The sequence below is a fragment of the Callithrix jacchus genome, chromosome 12 (genome assembly GCF_049354715.1).
Source record: "Callithrix jacchus isolate 240 chromosome 12, calJac240_pri, whole genome shotgun sequence".
Classification (NCBI taxonomy): Eukaryota; Metazoa; Chordata; class Mammalia; order Primates; family Cebidae; genus Callithrix; species Callithrix jacchus.
This window is the reverse complement of record NC_133513.1, coordinates 105,642,047-105,663,548: the sequence shown is the minus strand read 5'-3', so window position 1 is coordinate 105,663,548 and position 21,502 is coordinate 105,642,047. Positions and strand designations below refer to the sequence as shown.

The window sequence follows — 21,502 nt, the reverse complement described above, 5'->3', positions numbered from 1 at the left end:
GGATACCTGTACTCCACCTGGATACAATTCCAACTCTATCATTAATTCTCCACGTGACCCACATATTTCACATCTTAGGCCCTTGCTTTCCTAATTGGTAAAATGAGTTAATTAGACAAGCTTATTTTTCTAGGTATGCTTCTGGGACCACTAATATCCATATCGCTAACCAAAGTGAATACAAAGTTTTAGAAGCAAATCGCTTCCTGACATCAATTCAGTTATTGCATAATCAAAATACTACCACTGTAAAAACAACGTCTTCAATGTATAAATTTGTTTGAAAATCACCCTGTTTAGGAAGATATATTTGTTTCTAACAATTCTGCTCGCCACATGCCTGCGAGGCAAAAGAATTTTTAAAAACTCAACAGAATCAGACATTTCTCTAAAGAAGAAATACAAATGGCCAATAAACATATGAAAAAATGTTCAATAACATTAGACATTAGGGAAACGTGAATCAAAGCCACAATGAGACAGTTCCTCACTCCCACTTGAAAAACTATAATAAAAAAGACAGACAAAAGCAAGTGCTGGTGATGATGTGAAGAAATTAGAACACTTATCCATTGCTGGGGGGATTGGGACACAGTGCAGCTACTTTAGAACACAGTTGGGCAGTTTTTCAAAAGCTGTACAGAGCTACTACATGACCCAGCAATTCCGCTCCTAAGTAGAAAGCAAGTGAAGTGAAAATGCATGTTCACACAAAAACTTGTACATAAATGTTCACGACAGCATTGTTCATAATATTCAAAAAGTAGAAACAACCCAAATGCTCAATTGATAAATGAACAGATAAAATGTGTGTATCCATACAATGGAATATTATTTGTCAGTGAGAAGACTTCAAACATTATGCTAAGTGAAAGAAGCCAGACACAAAATGTCACTTATAGTATGATTTCGTTTATATGAAATATCTAGAATAGGCAAATCTATAGAGACAGAAAGTATATTAGTGATTGTCAGGGGCTGGCAGGAAATGGGGAATTACTGTTAATAGATACCAGATTTCTTTTTGGGGTGATAAAAATGCCTTAGAGTTGACTGTGGTGATGGTTGCCCACTGCAGTGAACACACTAAGAGCTACTGAACTGTACAGTTTAAATGGGCACATTATGTAACATATAAGTTATATCTCAATAAAGCTGTTAAAAAACAATAGAAGCACATAATCAAAAAAGAATCAATTCCATTTAATCAAAATGCAAGGAACACGTATGATTGTATAACAGCATTTTATGCAGATAATTCCTTTGTATATTCAACTGCCTTAAACCCATTTTTGCATTTGAATCATTTTTCAAGGAGGAGATGAAATTTAAGGAAGTAAAATTGAATAAACAAGGCTATTGCAGCTCAGAAAATATATTTCTTTTATTTTACTACCTAGGATAGACTCAGTGGTGTAAAATGCCATTTAAAAAAAGAATGACAAAGTTTGAATGAGAAAATGTATTTCATCGTGAAAGATAAAAGTCTTTCCTTCTCTACAGTGAATACAGGTAATATCAGAAGCAGCTCCTAATTATTCACTGTTGAAAAGCTAGAAAAAGGTTCATATTGAAAACAGTGACCTCCAGTTTGCTCTGTGAATGAAAGCAGACACAAATTCTCATTTTCCTAGAATTCTGGTTGATAACTGAGTTGGGAAAAGCATGCATTTTTTCATCACAGTGCAGTCGACTGTTCATTTAAATAACAATAACCTGCATAAAAGTCACAAAAGCATTCTCTAGCAACTTGACTGTGTTGAAATGCATTATTAGTACTAACAACGCCAAATAGAGTAAACAAATGACGGTCCGCTTATTTTCAGCATTATTCCTGATTACTTAGCGTTATGAAGGAGTAGCATTATTATTACCGGCCCATTCAACATCCTGGTCAACACTATTTGCTTGCATAACTCTTGAACGGGAAGGGATTTCAAAATAGAGCTATATTCTTTTCTAGATTATCCAAGGAGGGAGGGATAGCTTCCAATTCAGTGCTTAAAAATCATATATTTTTGATAGCAAATATTTGAAGAACTCAACTTCTGTTTTCTATATATGTGTAAACCAAGAATTAAAGTCCTCATTAAAGATAGCACACTTGAAATAGCACTTACTAAAAAGTGTAAAATTTACATCCATTGTTTAACTTTAAATTAGAAGATTTCTTACCATGGACATGATAATGCTTCAGTTTTTTTGTTTGTTTGTTTGTTTTTTGTTTTGAGACGGAGTTTCACTCTTGTTACACAGGCTGGAGTGCAATGGCATGATCTCGGCTCACCGAAACCTCCGCCTCCTGGGTTCAAGCAATTCTCCTGCCTCAGCCTCCCAAGTAGCTGGGACTACAGGCGCGTACCACCATGCCCAGCTAATTTTTGTATTTTTAGTAGTGATGGTGTTTCACCTTGTTGACCAGGATGGTCTCGATCTCTTGACCTCGTGATCCACCCGCCTTGGCCTCCCAAAGTGCTGGGATTATAGGCGTGAGCCACTGCGCCCGGCCAATGCTTCTGTTTTTAAAGTTCCTTGAGCCCAAAGTCTGGGCCTTTCTTTTAGTTTCTCTTTTTCCACTCCCTGAAACATTCAGTATTCCCTTAAATGCCATTGACCAAACTTGTTATGAGAGTACCGTCAATCTCCCAGGTGCACAGCCAATAAAGACAGATTTGAAATCATTCACTCCTGAATCTCTGGTTTGCTCAGGTTCGATTCAAAGGGGCCTCTCTGTGGAAGATCTGAGCAATATTAGTCTTTAACAATGTATAGAAGAGCAGCTTCCTAGAAGATGGGACAACAGGATACACATCCTTATAAAATGTTATCATCTTGATGGGGACAGTACGTACTTGGGTGACTGACTCTCATTCAGACAATGGGAGTTTTGTGGTTTGCGTGTGTGCACTGAAGCCTTGGATTTTGCTGTGGGAAGGGAGCAATAAAGGTTGTGGGCGACACCATAATGCGTAAATTAATTTTTAGGTGATTTAAAGGATTACGTGAGCAGATGAAAATGTTCTTCAGGAGTGTGGCAGATTGTATTTTCCAAAACTATTTGCAACAGTATTTCCCGCCCCACTGGTCTTCCTCAACCTGCCGCTCCTGCGTCAGAGTAGGGTCTGTGTCCCATCCCATCCCCTTAAACTTTGGCAGGCCCTTGCAACTGTCTTGCTGAGTAGAATGCAGCACAGAATGTGGCACTGTGTGACTTCTTAGACTGGGTTAGAAAAGACCACACAGCTTCTGCTCCTCACTTTTGGAGCTCTCACCTTTGGTGCCCCGGGCTGGCAAGCCTGAGGCTGCCATGCCGTAAGATCACCCAAACCAGCTTATGCAGGGACACCACCTGGAAGGGTCTTTTGACTAATGATGACACAAAGAGAGAGGGGCCCAGCCAGTCCCCAGCTACTCCAGGATCCCGTCCCTCCTATGCAGTTCCAGTTCTGATCTCTGTCTGAAGAAACCTCACAAGAGACCCTATGTGAGAACACCCAGCCAAGCGACCCCTGATTTTCCTAACCCGCCAAAATCCTGAGAGATTGCTGCTGAAGCCACTGCATTTCTGGGGTGATTGGCTACTCAGCAACAGATAACTAGGAGAGAAAAAGAGCACTGAATAGAGAATCATATCATAAACAATAGAAAGGGCAAATTATATTTGGAGCCAAGTCTTTCAGGCCATCACCTCTGGACCTGTAAATAAATGTAATAGGCAAAGATGTCTTGTAAATCAACATGTAAGCTACCAATTCAGTCATGACTCAGAGCTTCCAACTCTCAGCACTGAGCCAATATGCCTTCGGTAGAATCTCTAGATTTTCCATACAGAGGAGCTTAGGGCATCAAGAGGTGCATTCTATTCAGCAAGACATTCGCAAGGGCCTGCCGAGGTCTAAGGGGATGGGATGGGACACAGACCCTACTCTTTGACGCAGGAGCGGCAGGTTGAGGAAGACCAGTGGGGCAGGAAATATTGTTGCAAATAGTTTTGAAAAATACAATCTGTCACATTCCCGAAGAACATTTTTATCCGCTCACATAATCCTTTAAATCACCTAAAAATTAATTTACGCCTTATGGTGTCGCCCTCAACCTTCGTTGCTCCCTTCCCACAGCAAAATCCAAGGCTTCAGTGCACACCCACAAACCACAAAACTCCCATGTCTGAATGAGAGTCAGTCACCCAAGTGTGTACTGTCCCCCTCAAGATGACAACATTTTATAAGGATGTATCCTGTTTCCCCATCTTCTAGGAGGCTGCACTTCCATACATTGTTAAAGCCAAATATTGCTCAGATCTTTCAAGGGAGGGAACTTGTTAGGAAGCTGTTTTTGGAGCAAGCACAGTCCTCTTACTCCAACTACACGTTTGTTTGGAGTGGCCCTGGCAGCTCCTCTAAGGTACCCACTGGTTCAAACCCTGGTTCCCGCCTTGTCTTTTTTGCTCAAGTAACACTGACAGCTTGTATGGGTTGTGTATCCCTTATCCGCCATGCTTGGGACCTGAAGTGTTTGAATTTTTCATTTTTTTGGATTTTGGAATATATGCAAAATAACATGCCAGTTGAACATCTCTAATCCAAAACTCAGAAATCTAAAGTGCTCCAGTAAGTATTCATTTTGAGCATCATATTGGGGCCCAAAAACTTGAATTTTGGATTTTCAGATTAGGGATGCTCAATGTGTAGTTCCCGGTCACAACATACTGTTTTAATGCCTCCATGTCCCTGTTCTCTCTTCATTGGTTAACACACACTTACTCGTCAAAGCTCAGGCCAGGTATCATCACCTCCAGGAACCCCAACTTGGCTAAGAACTCCTTGTGTACACATATGGTTATGTTATATTCAAATTAGTAATAAAAATTTGTTTAGGTAAGTTTTCTCACTAGAGTATATGTATTGGGAGACAGACATGGATTATTTATATCTGCATCTTTACTACCTAAGGCCTACCATGTCTCAACAGCATGTGTCCCATAAGTGTTTGTAGAATAGAAATGAACATGCCAAGATGTGTTGGCTTCCAAGGGTGAATTGGTGACAGTGTCTCCATGCATTTCAAATATTCCTTGCTCTTCCCTGATCTCAACTGGAAATCTGTGTCCTGTAAACTCTCAGGAGAAGACTTCAGAATTTTTTTCATGGCCCTTTCTCTTACCTTGGACCCTCATCCTCCCTACCTTCGACCTCAGATCTATCCCTTCTGTGTTGGACCATACTTCTTATGTTCCCACTAGGTCCCCTTCTAGAGGGTCTGCTCCCGGCTGGCAGGTCCCTGGGCTGATTCACATTCCAAGTGCCAAGAACAGCACTCCATATGCTCAGAGTAGGTTTGGTAAAGCAGTGTGTCTTCCCAATACACTGACAAAGTAGTTACCGACTCCAAAATCTCTTCCCTGGGGTTAGCAACTGTGCCTACAAGTCTGCAAATACGCCAGTCTTAGATATGTTCAACAGGTGATATCAAGATGAACTCAGATGATTTCAGGATAACCTGCCAAAGTCCTCAGAAGCTGACTGCGCCCTTGAAGTAGGTCATCCCCAGGAGCAGTTGCTTTTCATCCACCCAGCAGGTGTGTGTCATCAAATAAATAGCATAAAATGTCTTCCAGCCAGGAACAACTATCTGGCAGGGAAAGGGAAGTACACAGGCTGACTGACTACAGCTCTTGATGAAAAGCATGTCTTTTTTTTTTTTATTTTAACACATGAAAAACACTATTTTTATGAACAAGGTTTCCACCTCCACCATTTACTGTCTTCCCAGTTCATCCAACTGTCTTATCCCCCAACTAAGAAGCTTCTAGAATAAACTTGTCTCAATTTTATAACTTCATTTAGTAAAGTTTTCACAAAGAGGATCCCACAAACCTGACACCATAAAAACAATTTTTTTCCATAAAACTCTATGATTTTAAAAACAATCATAATAATTGGTTAGCCCAATTTGGTTTACTTGGGATTCTCCTTCTCCTCCCACCTCTTTTGCAGTGTTTAGAGTATTCATTTAGTTGCTGCCTTCCTCCTTTTTGCTGGAAGATGCAGGAGATATTAAAATTCAGTAATTTGTGGTTTTCATTTTTTTGGTAAGATTAGGGAGAACTTGATAATATGGTGCAATTTGTTCTCAAATATTCTCGAGCCCACTCAATCATTACATGCCAAATTACCAGGTATGATTGATCCCAAATATTTTTTAAAAATGACTATAAGAGGCTGGGCATGGTGGCTCACGCCTGTAATACCAGCACTTTGGGAGGCCGAGGTGGGTGGATCACGAGGTCAAGAGATCAAGACCATCCTGGCCATGGCGAAACCCTGTCTCTACGAAAAATACAAAAATTAGCCAGGTGTGATGGCACGTGCTTGTGGTCCCAGCCACTCGGGAGGCTGAGGTTGTAGAATTGCTTGAACCCAGGAGGCGGAGGTTGCAGTGAGCAGAGATTGAGCCACTGCACTGCAGCCTGGTGACAGAGCAAGACTCTGTCTCAAAAAAAAAAAAATTACCATAAGAAAACATAAGCCTGTGTTTTGACCTTGACTTCCAAGTTATGGGTGCAACTTAAGAGGAAATATTTGGGCTCAAATGTGTTGGGTAAGTTTTGGTTTGAATTTTATGCATATAACTTACAATGCTGAGAGAACCATGAACACAGGGCACATCATGGAAGACTAAAAAGGTTGGCTCATAATTATTTCAAGATGAGTTATGTGGGGCAATTTTTTACCTACTTGAATGTTATTTGCTAATGTAATGGTGGATTTTCAGTGTTTTTTGATCGAATAGCACTTTCCAGACACCCAGATACCATTTTCCTGATCCTTCTCTGCCTGGACTCCCATCTGAGTAAGTATTTACTTAACTGTTTTCTTCATGCCAACTTTAAATTTGCCCTTTAAAGAAAAAAAATCAGCTCATCCCAAACAACCATATATATCAGTAAAATCATAGGTGTGATGACTACTTAAATGTGTTATTTTGGGGATCAAACAACTGAGTTAAAGGAAAACTACCCAGCTCAGAAGAGGCGTGACAAGAGGTTGATCCTTTCACTTGATTAATATTTATTAAGCCCCTAGTATATGCCAACTCCTCTTGCAGATGCTGGGTTTATAGCAGCAAGGAAAGCAAATTTCCTGCTCTCATGAAGCTTCCATTCTGCAGGGGGTAATGATGATAAACCAACAAGTTTATAATATGATTCCGGGTATTGATATATGTGATGAAAAGAAATAAAGCAGGGGAAAGGCATCAAGTGATGAGGGGCTTATCTGGGATCCAACAGAACATGGAAAACAGCGGACTGTTGTGTAAGCAGAGGCAAAGCATTCAGAGAGTTAGTAATGTCACATTTCCCCATCTCCACTCTTCTTATAAAGCTCAGTTGTGCCCCAGGATTAAGTCTTAGCATGATGTACTGTCCTCAGACTGGTTTCTTAGTAGCAGTAGTGTCTCTCAAGGGCTAAGAGTTTTCAATGGGGAATGTGTTCCTGAGAGAATGAATGGCCTGGATGGGGTTACAGCAGGGAGACTTAGAATGCCAAAAGGTGACCAAAATGTTGGGAAGGAGAAGGGTGGCTGCGTGCCAAAATACATGGGGAGCACCAAAGACCTCTTTTGCTATCTTGTCTATGGTCTAGTGTAGTATCTCCAGGTGCCATAAGAAAATTATTTCCTATGCCAACCTTGGCTTAAATACACGAGTTGTTCAGGACCAGAGCAGCAGTTGCTCTCTATTTATGGTAAGAGGACCTGGTAAATATGCTTCTTACAATTTTCCTTAAAAAGTTGATTCCTAAGTTATTAACTGAATGATAACTTAAATGAAATATATTGATAAAGGCATAGTATGATTCTAAACAGATTTTTTTTTCTTTGCCTACGTATAGTTACTTATATTCTTGGAGGCTGACTGCATGGTGAGAACCCAGCTGGTGTCAGGTGTCAGACAAGGAGATCTATACTCTTGAGGCTGATAGACTGGATCTGATGCAATCCTGTCTCCCATACTTGAGAGTTGTGTGAGTTCGAGCAAATTACTGAACTTTTATAAGCCTCAGTTTCCTCATCTGTAAAAGAAAATAATAATGCCTCCCTTATAGGTTTGCTCTGAGAGTTAAACGAAACTAAATGACATAATGTTTATATAGCAGTTAGTGTTTAAGTACTTTTAAAATAAATGGCAATTAAGATGATGACAGTAATCTTGACAATAATGGTGAAGAAGTCATATGCAAGGTTCTTCAGTTTTGAAACTGAGAAGAAAAACCCTGGATTCCAAATTACTAACAGGGTTAAGTAATAACCAACAGTTCTGTAGGAGAATTCTAGTCCTCCACTGGGCTGGTGCATGCAGCACGGTGGTCATAAAGAGAAGAAAAACTAAACAGGGAGGGGTCTTTCATACGGACCATGGATCCATCTCAAATCTGAGGGGTTTAGAATGCAATGGGCAGTGGGGACCATTCCAGGCAGTCGTGATGGCCACAGAAACACAGAAAGGAAATCCCTAAAGCTAGGACAGGGGTCCTGGACCAGGAACTGGAGATCCAACCGGAATGGAGAGACAGGATGTCAGTGGAGTATGTCCCCAGCATTCTGAGGCCTCCCCACATTTGCAGCAGCTTTTGGTCTATTCAGTTTTACAGGTTTTCAATATCTGCCACCCCAAATTTAAAAACAGCAACGGGAGAGAACATCCTGACAGTCTAAAGCCATTAAATCTGCATTTAGCACAATGAGATGTTATGGAACCAAAATCCCTTGAACCTGCACAGAAACAAATCAGTTCACGTGCTTGGAGAATGCGGCAGTGGGAAGCAAAGTGTGAGTGGAAAATCAGGGTGGGCAAGTGGGTCCTAATGCACACTGTTTCTTAACAGGGCTTGTGTTGCAAGTGAGCAAAGCTCCTTTAGGAAGGGAAATGCCTCTCTTAGTCTCACACCCCTGCCCCTCTACATGTATTTTACCCTTTTACCTTTCTTCCCCCTCTGGAGTAAACATTTAACTAGACTTATATCATTTCATGTGTGTGTGTGTGTGTGTGTGTGTGTGTGTGTGTGTGTATGCTTGCATGCATGTGTGTGTGTGATATGATAGTTGATCTCACTTAGCCATATTAAATCATTTAGACCACATAGAGTTATTGAGTTCGACTGTGGGCCTAGCAGAAAAAAAAATCATTAGGAAGATGAGCATTTCCAGGGAGATTTTGCTTTTCATAACTCCACAGTCATGAGTTTTTACTAAAAATACATGTGAGGACTCCAACTTCCTTCTGTCCTGGTCCAATAAAAAGAGATCTGCAAGAGTACCTTTTAGGTTACTCTGTGGCCAGCCCTGCAAATGTGACACCTACAACTTTCTGGCTGGGAGGGAGGGTGAGAAGAATGAAGACATCCAGGCAGGATATATCTGCAGAAGATGGAGCCGCGTACAGGTCATGACCAGAAAAGCAGACTAGGAACGAGGAGAACTAGGTTCTATTACTAATTGGGTCACTCATGCAAACACTGAAGGAGTAGGAAGGGTCCTGAGGCTCCTTTTACTGGGCAGCCATGAAGAGTCATCAAATACTGCTTATAAATGATTTTGACTTTCCTGAGACTAGCAGAAGAGACTGGGCGTGTTCAGGGTGGTATGACCGTAGTTCCCTGAGACCATCAATGTGTCAGGTGTCTTCAGCTGGAGAATGGACAGAGAATAGATGAAGATAAAGCAGGCCAAAGATTACTAAAATAGAAACCACACACAGGGAACCACACTCTGCAAAAGACTGAGATGATGGCTGCCTTGTGGGTTTCTCACAAACTGTAGCCTCGATCTGGTTACAGGGTTGATTTTCCATTGCTGTCCCGGAGGACAGAGTCGATAAGCTATGGACCACAGAGCAGAAAATAAATGACTCCAAAGCAATCACTTTGTTGGCTTATTCTCCATCTTGTTCCCCAAAAGATTCAGGGTGGTTGACTTACATGAACAAACACCAACCGTGTGTGCAAAGTCACTGGTCTTGACTTGGCCAGCTCTGATTCCAGGGCTGACTTTACCAATTGCTCATTGTGTGGCCAGGGAGTATGGTGTGAAGCTCGCCAGACCTGGGCACAGCGCATGTGGGAGTGATTTACCAATAAGAATTTGCTATACAAATGTCAGGGGTGATTATTAGTAGTAGAAATGCTTTTCATTTAATAGGCTAAATAAAACACACTAAACAAACACAACTGTGAATAACAAACATGAAGTTTGACCTACCCTGACATGGCCCCTACACCTTAACAGTAGAAAGTTTTTCTCAGAGTAAGCAAAGCCATGATCTGGTCCTAAAAACAGGGTATTTGTTAAACTGAAAATGCTCTAAATTGCTCCCTTGGCAAGGGCTATTCTGTACAATCTGACGATTTGGGATTTCACCAAATTAATGTCACTAGATAGGCCTTATAATTAGGATAAAATATTTCAAAAGTTTTCAAAATGAAGCTATTCATTAAGTCATTGATTTTTTTCTACGGAGCCTGAATTTAAATGATACCCAAAAATATAACTAGGTGTGCTCAAAGAGAGAACTGGTTGTGAGTCTTTAAATGGAATGCAGTAGTTTAAAATGCTATTACGATTCAGATTCTCTGAGAACATTAAAACTGCCCATTAAATGAAAATCTAATAATTGGCCCTACTGAATTGTGACATTTTGTAACCTGTACAGAAATGCAGAAAATTGTGGAAGAACAGCTCTTTTGAGGCAGAATTTGATTTGCAATGCAATATTATTCTAAAAGTGAAGGTTCTCATGCACACACACGCGCACGCACACACACACACCACACACACGAACAACAATGCAGACTGACTAACAAAGCTGAGGAAGACTCTTCAGAGCTAAGGCAGATAACTCAAGACTCTACTAGGTAAGTTATGCTACTGATCTGGGAAAAAATTAGGCAAAGCATGAGCTCAGAGCAAACCCCAACTTGGAAGTGGCCTCTCCTTGGACATTGCTTAAAAAATATAACCAAGTTAGGTCACTCCATGCTTTTATATAAACCAAGCACAATTTCTGTAATTATTCTGCAGTAGCACTAAGTGAATGAAATTTAGAGACATTAACTGGGCCAGGCATGGTGGCTCATACCTGTAATACAAGCACTTTGGGAGGCCAAGATGGGCAGACCACTTGAGATTGGAAGTTTGAGACCAGCCTAACCAACATGGCAAAATCCCATTTCTACTAAAAATAGAAAAGTCAGCTGCGCATGGCGGCATATGTTTGTAATCCCAGCTACTTGGGAGGCTGAGGCAGGAGAATCACTTGAACCCAGGAGGTAGATGTTGCAGTGAGCTAAGATCATGCCACTGCACTGCACTGGGTGATAGAGCAAGACTCCAACTCAAAAAAAAAAAAAAAGACATTAACTGAAGAACAACCAATGTATTCAAATCAGAGGTTTAAAAATCCTCATGGGTCAATATTTACCAAGCACCTTCCATGTGAATGCAACTGTGCTGAGTGCTTTCAGTTTCAAATATGAGAGCTATAATCCTTGTTCTCTAGGCTAACCACATAGTAAGGGGAAAGAGACAGGCACAGAAACAGCTAAAACAAGGCATACCAGATCTGTCCAACATGAGAAGTATAATCAAAACAACACAGAGCACTTTGGGAGGCCGAGGCAGGTGGAGTGCATGAGCTCAGGAGTTCGAGACTAGCCTGGGCAACGTGTTTGAAACGCTGTCTCTACTAAAATACAAAGAATTAGCCAGGTGTGATGGTGCCCACCTGTAGTCCTACATACTTGGGAGGATGAGGCACGAGAATTGCTTGAACCCAGGAGGCAGAGGTTGCAGTGAGCCGAGACTGCACCACTGTACTCCAGCCTGGGCGACAGAGCGAGACTCTGTGTCAAAACAAACAAACAAACAAATGAATAAACAGAGTTCCTCTTGGTGGGGAGATCTGAAAAATGTGATCTCTGCTTTCTTTGAGCATGTAGCATGAAGACATGGAACTGAAAGATGGGCAGGATTTTCATGGGAAAGAGGAGAAGGTAAATGTCCAGATAGGAGGAATGGCACAATTAAGAAAAGAGCAAGAGGCAAGCCTGGCAGACAGGGAGCAGTCCCAGCTGGCGGGGGTGCAGGTCAAGCGAGGGGAGGGTGGCTGGGAAGGGAGCTAGAGTGTACTACAGAGAGGGCTGAGGGTCAGCAGAGGCCCAGGCCTGCCCAAAGCACCAGGGGGGCAGTTCTGTCTGAAGACAGACACTCTTAGGGAACTAGGGGTCAAAAATCCTCACTATGTACTCTTTATTTATGAAAATACAGGGCTCCAACTTTCTGTCCCTTTTCTGAGGTGTCTGTCAGCAAAGCAACCAGACACTCTTAAAGAAGGGACACAAAAAAAGAGAACCAATTCCTGGAAAGAAACAGTGACTAAAGTGAAATGAAGGCAGAGACTAATCAGAGATTTAAAGAGGAGGATGGTGAGTGAGATGAAGGAGAACATACGCTGGCGGAAGGAGGTCTAATCAAGAAGAGACGGAGGTGAGGAAAGGGACATATGTCCCTCCCGGGATAAGCCCTAAGAAAACTGACAATAGATGCTGGAGGGCCAGCAAGCCCATGGATTCGAAAACTACTGGCAACTGTGGGGATGGTAGAAACATGCCAGCTACGGATTTCCACCCAGAAACCAAGAAAGGCTCTTTGCGCCCTCAGGAGACAGAAGGTGTAACTATTAAAGATCTTTTTAGGAGACTATTTACTGTCAAGGGGAAATGTTTGCATCAAATGGCTAAGTGGGAAAGTTTACACAAAATGGATGCATGTACAACATAATCCCATTCTTATAGAAATACGAGTGGCTCAAGCCTGTAATCCCAGCACTTTGGGAGGCTGAGGTGGGCGGATCACGAGGTCAGGAGTTTGAGACCAGCCTGGCCAACATAGTGCAACCTGTCTCTACTAAAAATACAAAAATTAACTGCACATGGTGGCACGTATCTGAAATCCCAGATACTCAGGAGGCCGAGGTAGGAAAATTGCTTGAACCTGGGAGGCGGAAATTGCAGTGAGCCAAGATTGCTCCATTGTACTCTAGCCTGGGTGACAAGAGCAAGACTCCATCTAAAAGAAAAAATAAAGAAAGAAAGAAATACAAGCAGCATTTATTGGTGTATTTGGCCATCATGAGTGAGACTGCTGAATGGCGAAATATTTGAAATATTTCATGCCATCCAAAGTTTCTTCAGTTCTTATTTCGAATAGCTGGTGACTTGCTTCTGTCAAAGATACTGCTTAATGCTAACACATTCCTTTACAAATATCTCTAATAAGAAGAATAACTAGAAGAATCTTGTCAAAGATGTAGTTGGCACAGTAGAAAACATTAGAGATGAGTATTTTCATTTTTACCACTTTTAGGAAACAGTCTTCTATGTAAGAAATACATAGGACCTTACTTGAAAAAACTGAAGTATTAACACAAACATTCCTAAGCTTATATTAGCTCTTGTAATCAATGTAACTTGTTTACACAGACCTGTAACTCCGTTTATATAAATATGCCCATGCATAAACAATGGATATTGCACAACAGTGCCTGGTGGAGGCCCAGTCTTTTCCAAAATGCAAACATTTCAGAATTATTTTGTATTTCAACAAACCTATGGTAATATACATGCTTATAGACATACCACACAATTACTCTATTTTGCATGTGAAATTACATACTTTATACACCTGGCTAGCACAGTGGAGGACACTGATACCAGTGGGAAGAAATGAGTCCTCGTGTTTAACTTCTGCAATGTTATCAGAATAGAACCGTCTAACAGAAAAGAAAGAAAACCCTGCTTCCTTTGCTGGTAGAGAATGTTATCAACCTTTTACCTAAATAAACTTCACAAGGAACAGGGGTGAAAAAATTGGCTAAATGTTTAATAAGTGCAACCAGGACTGCAGCTGCTAATTTTGGTTTGGTGTTTTACAGCTGAGGGTAGCAAAAAAAATGAAAAGGCAATTACATGAACCAAACAGACTTTTATAGCTTACAGCCAATCTCGGATAAATAATTCCGGCAGATTCTAATATTCTTTATGTTAAAATACATCATCTTGAAATTTAGGACAATAACTTTAAAATTTTTATTCAAAGTGACAGTAAATCACAGAAAGCCAATAAAACATTCAATTATTTGTATGAGAAATATGCATAAAAGGGGGGAAATATACACAAAGTTTTTTAACAATAGTTCAATAGCTGGGCAAAGTGGCTTATGCCTGGAATCCCAACACTTTGAGAGGCCAAGGAAGGTGGATGCTTTCAGCCCAGCAGTCCAAGAACAATATGGATGGGGCAACATGGCAAAACCCCATCTTTACAAAAAATATAAAAATCAGCCTGGCACGGTGGTGCATGCCTGTCATTTCAGCTACTTGGGAGGCTGAGATGGGAGGATCACCTGATCCCGAGGAGGTTGAGGCTGCAATGAACCATGATCATGCCTCTGTACTCTGTCATTCCAACCTAGGTGACAAAATGAGTCCCTGTTTCAAGAAAACAAAAACAACCCCATCCCTAATAAAACCCCAAGGGTTCAATGGAGGTTAAGGCTTAAAGGGAGTTTTGGTTTTTGCTTTACCACTTTCTGAATTTTCAAAATATTCAATAATAAATATGAAAGTAATAGTTTTTAAACGTTTAGGTTTTATTGGTTAAAATTACAAGGAGTTCAAACTCACTGCTTTTTTTGTGTTAAAAAAAACAAAAATGAAATACTCTGAAGGTGATTTAAGCAACTGGGAGCAACATGATAAACATGGTGCGTGAATTAAAAAGCATCTGCTGCTTTAAAGAACTGTTGGGCTGCTGGTCTGTTTCTGGGGTGACAAAGCAGGTCTGTGTTTTGATGTTGCATGACAGGGGGGGTGAGGTCAGGGCATCCTGAAAACACATGAAAGACAAAGAAGTAGCGGATTGGTAGCAGAAGTGCAGGTTTCTTGAGTGCATGTAAGTTGAAAGCCGTTATGGTTCAGAGTGCGGAAGGCCACATGTGCTAAGGAAGGAGATGCTCTAGAGACCGTAAGAGAAAAGCTCCCGACAACAATCTTTTTACAAGGACCAATATGCATGCAGGTAATAGCTCTGTCTCTTTCCTACTTAATTTAGAGATTATATCCCTTTAATCTAGTCTGTATGGCAACATATTGAGAGTACAGAGACCGAAGTAGGTAAGACTAAGAGCTCTCTACCATCTGAAACAGGCATTAATGGCATAGGCACAACAGTTATTTAATTAGCACACATTGATTAGCTTAACCCCATGCAACCACTGCCTTCTGCTACCGCTAATTTTGTTTTTGAAGTCAAATGAAATAAAGTAGCTGAAGAGTAATTAAACGTGTCCACTCCCTTTATTCCTATGGCTATGATGACTGGGTTGCCCTCCACTGCTGAGGTTTTCTCAGAAGATGTTGGAAAGGCTTTGAAACAACTAAAAGACATGTTCTCAGGAGGTGGTGACTTCACATTAAAAACCCTAAAATGAATGGGGCCGTTAGCAGCACTTTTCTCTGAGGACGTGAGAGAGACATATGATTTGTAGTTATCTTCAAGTATTGGCGAAGAAACTGATGGTGTTCCATTGAAAGGTTTGCTATGGAAAGGAATCCTAGGCTACATTTGCGACAGTCCACCTAACACACAAGTAGTGGATAAAGAGTGATGAAAGTAACTGCAGATTCGAGGTGGTGCTTAAACAAACAACAAAAACCACAACAACAAGAGAAAACATTTTGTTTTCAAATGATGATTATAGATGTGCCCAACAGATGACCAAATTAACATGGAACTAACTGTTCTAGATGAAGTCTTGTTTTTCTCACCCTTTCTTCCTCTTTGGTGACCTTCAGGTGGGTGGGCAAAATGCTAAGTTCCTTAGAATAAAATTTGAGAATCCCTCCTTTATGCATTCCTGGGGGTAGTGTGCATTTGACTCACTCCACGCAGATTCTGATTCTTGTTTGCAGCAAGCCTGGAAAGCTAAGAAGGACATTTCCAAAAGTCTCTTGCTACCAGGTTCTGGATGTGGCCAAGGTCCTGGAGGAGCCTGGGTAAAACTTAAAAAGTGGATGTGAGCAGTGCGAGGCAGCCACAAGGAAAGAGATGGGCGCACTTCCCATAAATGTGTGTTTGAAGGGGTATGGGTAGAAGGAGAAGAGGGGCTTGCCTTTGGTTCTTCTGGGACCGCTCTGGCTAATAATGGAGTCAGTAGAGAAGTATCATGGATGCCCTGTGGGATAAAAGTGAGGCAGTGAGACCTCCCAGAACAGTCTGACTGGCTTCTTCTGTTGCTGAAATTTATGGCTGTGTAGCACCTAAAAGAGCTTCACTGGCCTTCTCAAAGAGTCTGTAAGCTATTCTATTGAATTTCTTTCTGCTTAAATTAGCTACTGATTCTATCCCTCTGGATCTAAGAACGCTGACCAATTCAAATTCTAAAATAGAGGTGCTGGGCACAGTGACTTATGACTGTAATCAGGTACTTTGAGAGGCTGAGGCAGGAGGATTGCTTGAGGACAGGCGTTCAGACGAGCCTATGCAACATAGCAAAATCCTGTCTCTAAAAAAAAAAAAATTAAACATTAGCCAGGTATGGTGCCATGTACCTGCAGTACTGTAGTTTTTACCTACTTGGGAGGCTGAGGTGGGAGGATGGTTTGAGTCCAGGAATTGAAGGTTGCAGTGAGCTATGATTATGCCATTGCACCCAGCCTGGGTCGACAGTGCGAGATCCTGCCTCTGAAAAATAAATAAATTAAAAATAAAATCAAATAGAACCTAATTATCTCATTACCTCATAAGAGGTATTCATAATGCCACCATCTTTGTGTCCCTATTAAACCTAGCATCATTTTTATCATACAGATTGGCTGTCAGCTAAATTATACTGCTATAGCCATGGCATTATGCTGATACAATTTTAACATCATTCAACTACAGATTAGAGTGTGTCACAAGATCTAAATAATGTACATAACAACTATCGCAATAAACAAGTGGTTGAACCACTGTAATTTCTAGCCATGTTCACTTATCTGAGTAAAGCAAGGCATTAAAAACAGTCTCAATTTCTCATCTTTTGGAGAAGACAAAAACTAGTCAAAAGCTATCTTTTAAGATATGATTGAAAAGATAAGAATGTAAAATTATTATTATTATTAACAAATAATCTGAATTTGACCACTGTAGAATGACATACTAAAATGCCTATGTCTTGGTGAAAAGTAGCAAGCAAAAAGAAAAAGAAAAATAACCCCTTTATTTTAAAAATAACATATTGTCCCTGTGGGGTGGTATATACTTATTATCTAAGAATTTGGTTACTCACGGCACAACTAGTTTTCTTCATTTAGAAAAGACTATTTGAAAGGACTTCTCTTTCTCCCATTTTGTACACAACCTTTGTTTCATTTTCTGTAATTGGTTAGACAAAGGGTCAGACAAAGACTTTAAATATTTAAACTGGTCAATGACAGTCAAGTAGTCAGGAATTTCTCTGGTTTACTGTTAAATATGAATTGCCTTAGAGGTAACCTCAAGTACATGGTACAGCTTCCTAATGAGTTATTACTTATGAAACTATGAAGTAATTTTGAAGTTTAAATAAGACTGAAGAAAAGACTGGTATATAACAAATTAAAAGTACCAAGTACTGTAATTCTGCAATATCACGAGATGTATTAGACAGTCACACTATGCATATATCAAAAAATACATTAATAAACCTAACATATTAATAAAAAGCTAAGCCTGGCCCTTCAAGACCTCAACACTAATTGGAATGGATTTTGACAGAACATCTTGAATAACTTTCATTATTAGTTTTGGCAAGCTATTTTTTAGCTACCTAAATAATGATTATTTCTACACTCCACAGTACATCTATCAAAATCTGAGATCTGAAAAATAGCATCACTGAGGATGAGTGAAGCAGCAATTGTTCAGATGCTACAACCTGAATATGAATTTATTGGTGTGATATAAATAATATATATGTAATGTTTCATTTTCCTATATTTTGCTTATATATTGTCTACTTAAAATACACATTTACAATTATATACTGTACATTAATTATATATATTATGGATCATATTCCAAATTTTAGCAATATTTTTAAGATCATGTATTTCTGATCAGTTTAAAAACTCTTCCCAAAGTGTAATGACTTAAATAGATTTCATTTATAAAGAAAACACTTATCAACTCATACCAAGGGCAAGTCAACCTCACAATGAAGACGAACATATCTAGTAGTAGACATTATTGGTGAAAAGTGTAAAAGATGTAATTTTGCCTTTAGGTGGACTTATCTACCTTTTCTTTGTTGTTGGAATTCAAGTTGTCACTGATTAAAAAAAAAATCAGATCACTACTGAGTTTAAAATAAGAAGGGTCTAGCTGAAAAAGGAGGCCCAATTAGTTAATACTAGAGAGTACCCAGGTACCTACTAAAGTAATACAATTTATGAAGGTTAAAAATAGGGCATAGCTAGGTGCGGTGGGTCATGCCTGTAATCCCAGCACTTTGGGACGCCAAGGTGGGTAGATACCTTGAGCCTAGGAGTTCAAGACCAGCCTGGCCAACATGGTAAAAGCCCATCTCTAACAAAAATACAAAAATTAACTGGGCATGGTGGCATGCACCCATAATCTCAGCTACTCTGGAGACTGAGGCATGAGAATCAGTTGAACCTACAGGCAGAGATTGCAATGAGCCCAGATCACAACACTGCACTCCAAGCTGGGTGACAGAGTGAGACGCTATTCAAGAAAATAAAAAACAAATTAGCTGGGCATGGTGGCACACACCTGTAATCCCAGCTACTTGGGAGGCTAAGGCACAAGAATTGCTTGAACCTGGGAGGTGGAGATTGCAGTGAGCTGAGATCATGCCACTGCACTCCAGCCTGGGCAACAGAGTGAGATTTTATCTGAAAACAAATAAACAAACAAGCAAACAAACAAAAAAAACCAGTCACTATGTGACATAGTAATGCTTTCAACTTATCCTGGTTTTAATGATGAATTTGGTGCTATTAAGGTTCTCCCCTTGAAGTGAAATGTCTGCTATCTGTATCTTTTTCACAGATGGCTACAGGTGCCATGCTTGTTGTAGAATATTATTTTATGAATACCCAGGCTTTAGTTTTCACCAAAATGGAAGGCTTGCTCAATAAATAAGCAACTCGGCCCACGTCACAAAGTTAGATAATATTAGAAAAGGAGAAAGATATTGCAGCCCAGGTTGGCCTGCTGTACCCCACAACTCTACCCAAAGTCCATCTACATGAGGAGGCCTTTGCTTCCTGGTTCTTTCAGTTGGAGTCCTGACTCAGGGACTTCATATGCTCCTTTTTTCTTTCTCACTGAAATGAAAACTCTCACACAGTATACTCATGATCATGCTGCAAGAGTAGAAATTAAGTTTATGAATGACGCCCTTCACTTACTGCCCCTTTCTCTCATGCAGTGACATTTGTAACTCACTAGATGTAGGATTTTTAAAGCTGAGTGATTTGTAATGTAATACTTCTAGAATCTCCAGAGTAATTTCAGCATTAGTTACTAATAAAAGTTGGCTCTCTGCATTTCTTAACCTTGGGAACATGAACCTTTAAGACTTAGAGATCAAATACCAACATTCCCCCAGGACTGCTGTGCACATCTGCATTTCTGAACATAGGACTTTTTTTTGTTCCTAATCAAGTATAATCTCACTTCATAACTTCTGCTTTTGGCTCAGTGCTACCTAGATTTCCAGGCAAACGAAGAAATGAAGGCTGAGGATTTTGTGCTTAGAGGTTTGGAAATTTGGCAAATACCACATTAAAATATAATCATTTGATCTTGAGCCTCAACATAGTGAAATTCAGTTAAAATACAAAGAAACCAACATGAGGCTTTATACATTCCAAACCTGCACCTGTGTTTGGATGCTGCCAGATATTTGTATGAGCAATTCTGTTTTGAGGACAAAACAGAATGAAGAGCCCCCAAAATGTTCCTCTGGGATCTTCCAGCTATTCGAAGTAATCACTAATTCCTACTCACATTCACAAGTCAGGCATCCACGTGTTGCTATTCCTGGCTGATCTTGTTCTGTGTTTAAATGGTCTAGTTGTTGGTTTCTGCATCTGGGTCCAAACCAATTTAATATGGAAAGTTAGTTCAAGGTTTTCAGTCACCTTTAAATTATCTTTAAAGCCAGCTACAAAAATAGCTGGAGTTATTAACATACAATTATGAAAAATGCCAGTGAGACTCACCAAACTCAAGGGTATTATTCATTATATAGTTTGCTCAATAATGACCCTTTAGGGTCCAGTCAATGAGATACAATTTATTTTCAAATAATTTAATTTAGCATCCATTAACACTCTTTGCAACCTAAAACCCACAGAATAGAAATGATGCTTCTCTTCTGATCATCGTGAGCACAAGCTACCAGTAAAATCAAATTTCCATGAAGATGCAACCTGTGTAGCACATTTTATGACCATGGATTTAACCAAAGTGGTGGAACAGACTAAATTTGGACTTACTTTACAAATTCTTTCATAGAATATCTGTAGCTTTTACCTCTTGTTATGTGTATCCACTTTATAATGTTAAACATTTTTTAAAAATCAATCATAAAGTACTATAGGCAGGAATGATGAGGGGAAGAACATACTTCATCCAAATTTGACTTATACAATCACTACAGTTTGTGTATGAACTCATTTATTATTGTTGGTTAGAAGCCAATATGAGTAATGGCCAAAGGTATAAGTTTTATTCAGAACCAGGCTTGCATTCAAATTCTAGCTCTGCTACTTTATTAGTTATTTGACTCAGTACATTTATCATTGCATTTTAGGCCTTAGTTTCCTCACCTGTCAAGATCAAGAAAGATGATTCATTATAAAGTGCCTAGTAGAGGACTAGTTCATAGTACTCAACAGATGGGAGTTATTTTTCATTTGTGGGTATCTTTTCCTTTTCTATAAGCTCTTTGATGGAAAGGGCTTATTTCTGGACTTTCTTGTCCATCTTATAGTACTTAACTTTGGGAAAGAGGAAAACAGTGACTTAGATATCAAGGGACCAGTAGCATCCAATCTCACTATCTATTAGCTATGCAATTTTTGGCAGCGTTCTTAGGCTACCTGGGTCTTAGCATGTCTATCTGTAAGATGGGGATAATGTTTTACCTCCCAGTGTTTTGACAGGGATCCAAAAAGATGGATAAAACACATTTTATAAACTATAAACCACTGTTTAAATTTAGGCTAATGTCACCATTTAATTCTAACTTGAATTAAGAACTATTGTTTTTCTCAGCTCTCCTCCATGTGCGGATACAATGAGAACAACCATCTACAAACCAGGAAATGGGTCCTCCCAAGACAGCACATCTGCCAGCACCTCGACCTTGGATTTCCCAACTACCAGAACT

At 40.0% G+C, this 21,502-nt stretch overlaps 1 protein-coding gene across 11 annotated transcripts in view; it reads right to left on the bottom strand.

The window, feature by feature from the left end:
* VTI1A (vesicle transport through interaction with t-SNAREs 1A) overlaps nucleotides 1-21,502 on the bottom strand; it is a 419,756-nt gene that overhangs the window by 142,445 nt on the left and 255,809 nt on the right. Inside the window, exon 9 of one of the 11 annotated variants that reach the window (XM_017963150.4) lies at nucleotides 19,978-20,198. The exons of the other annotated variants lie outside the window; for them this stretch is intronic. Within the exon in view, the coding sequence (XP_017818639.1) occupies nucleotides 20,108-20,198 (91 nt within the window). The 3' untranslated portion in view covers nucleotides 19,978-20,107. Of the gene's footprint in view, nucleotides 1-19,977; nucleotides 20,199-21,502 lie in introns of those variants that run through there. 11 annotated transcript variants of the gene reach the window in all.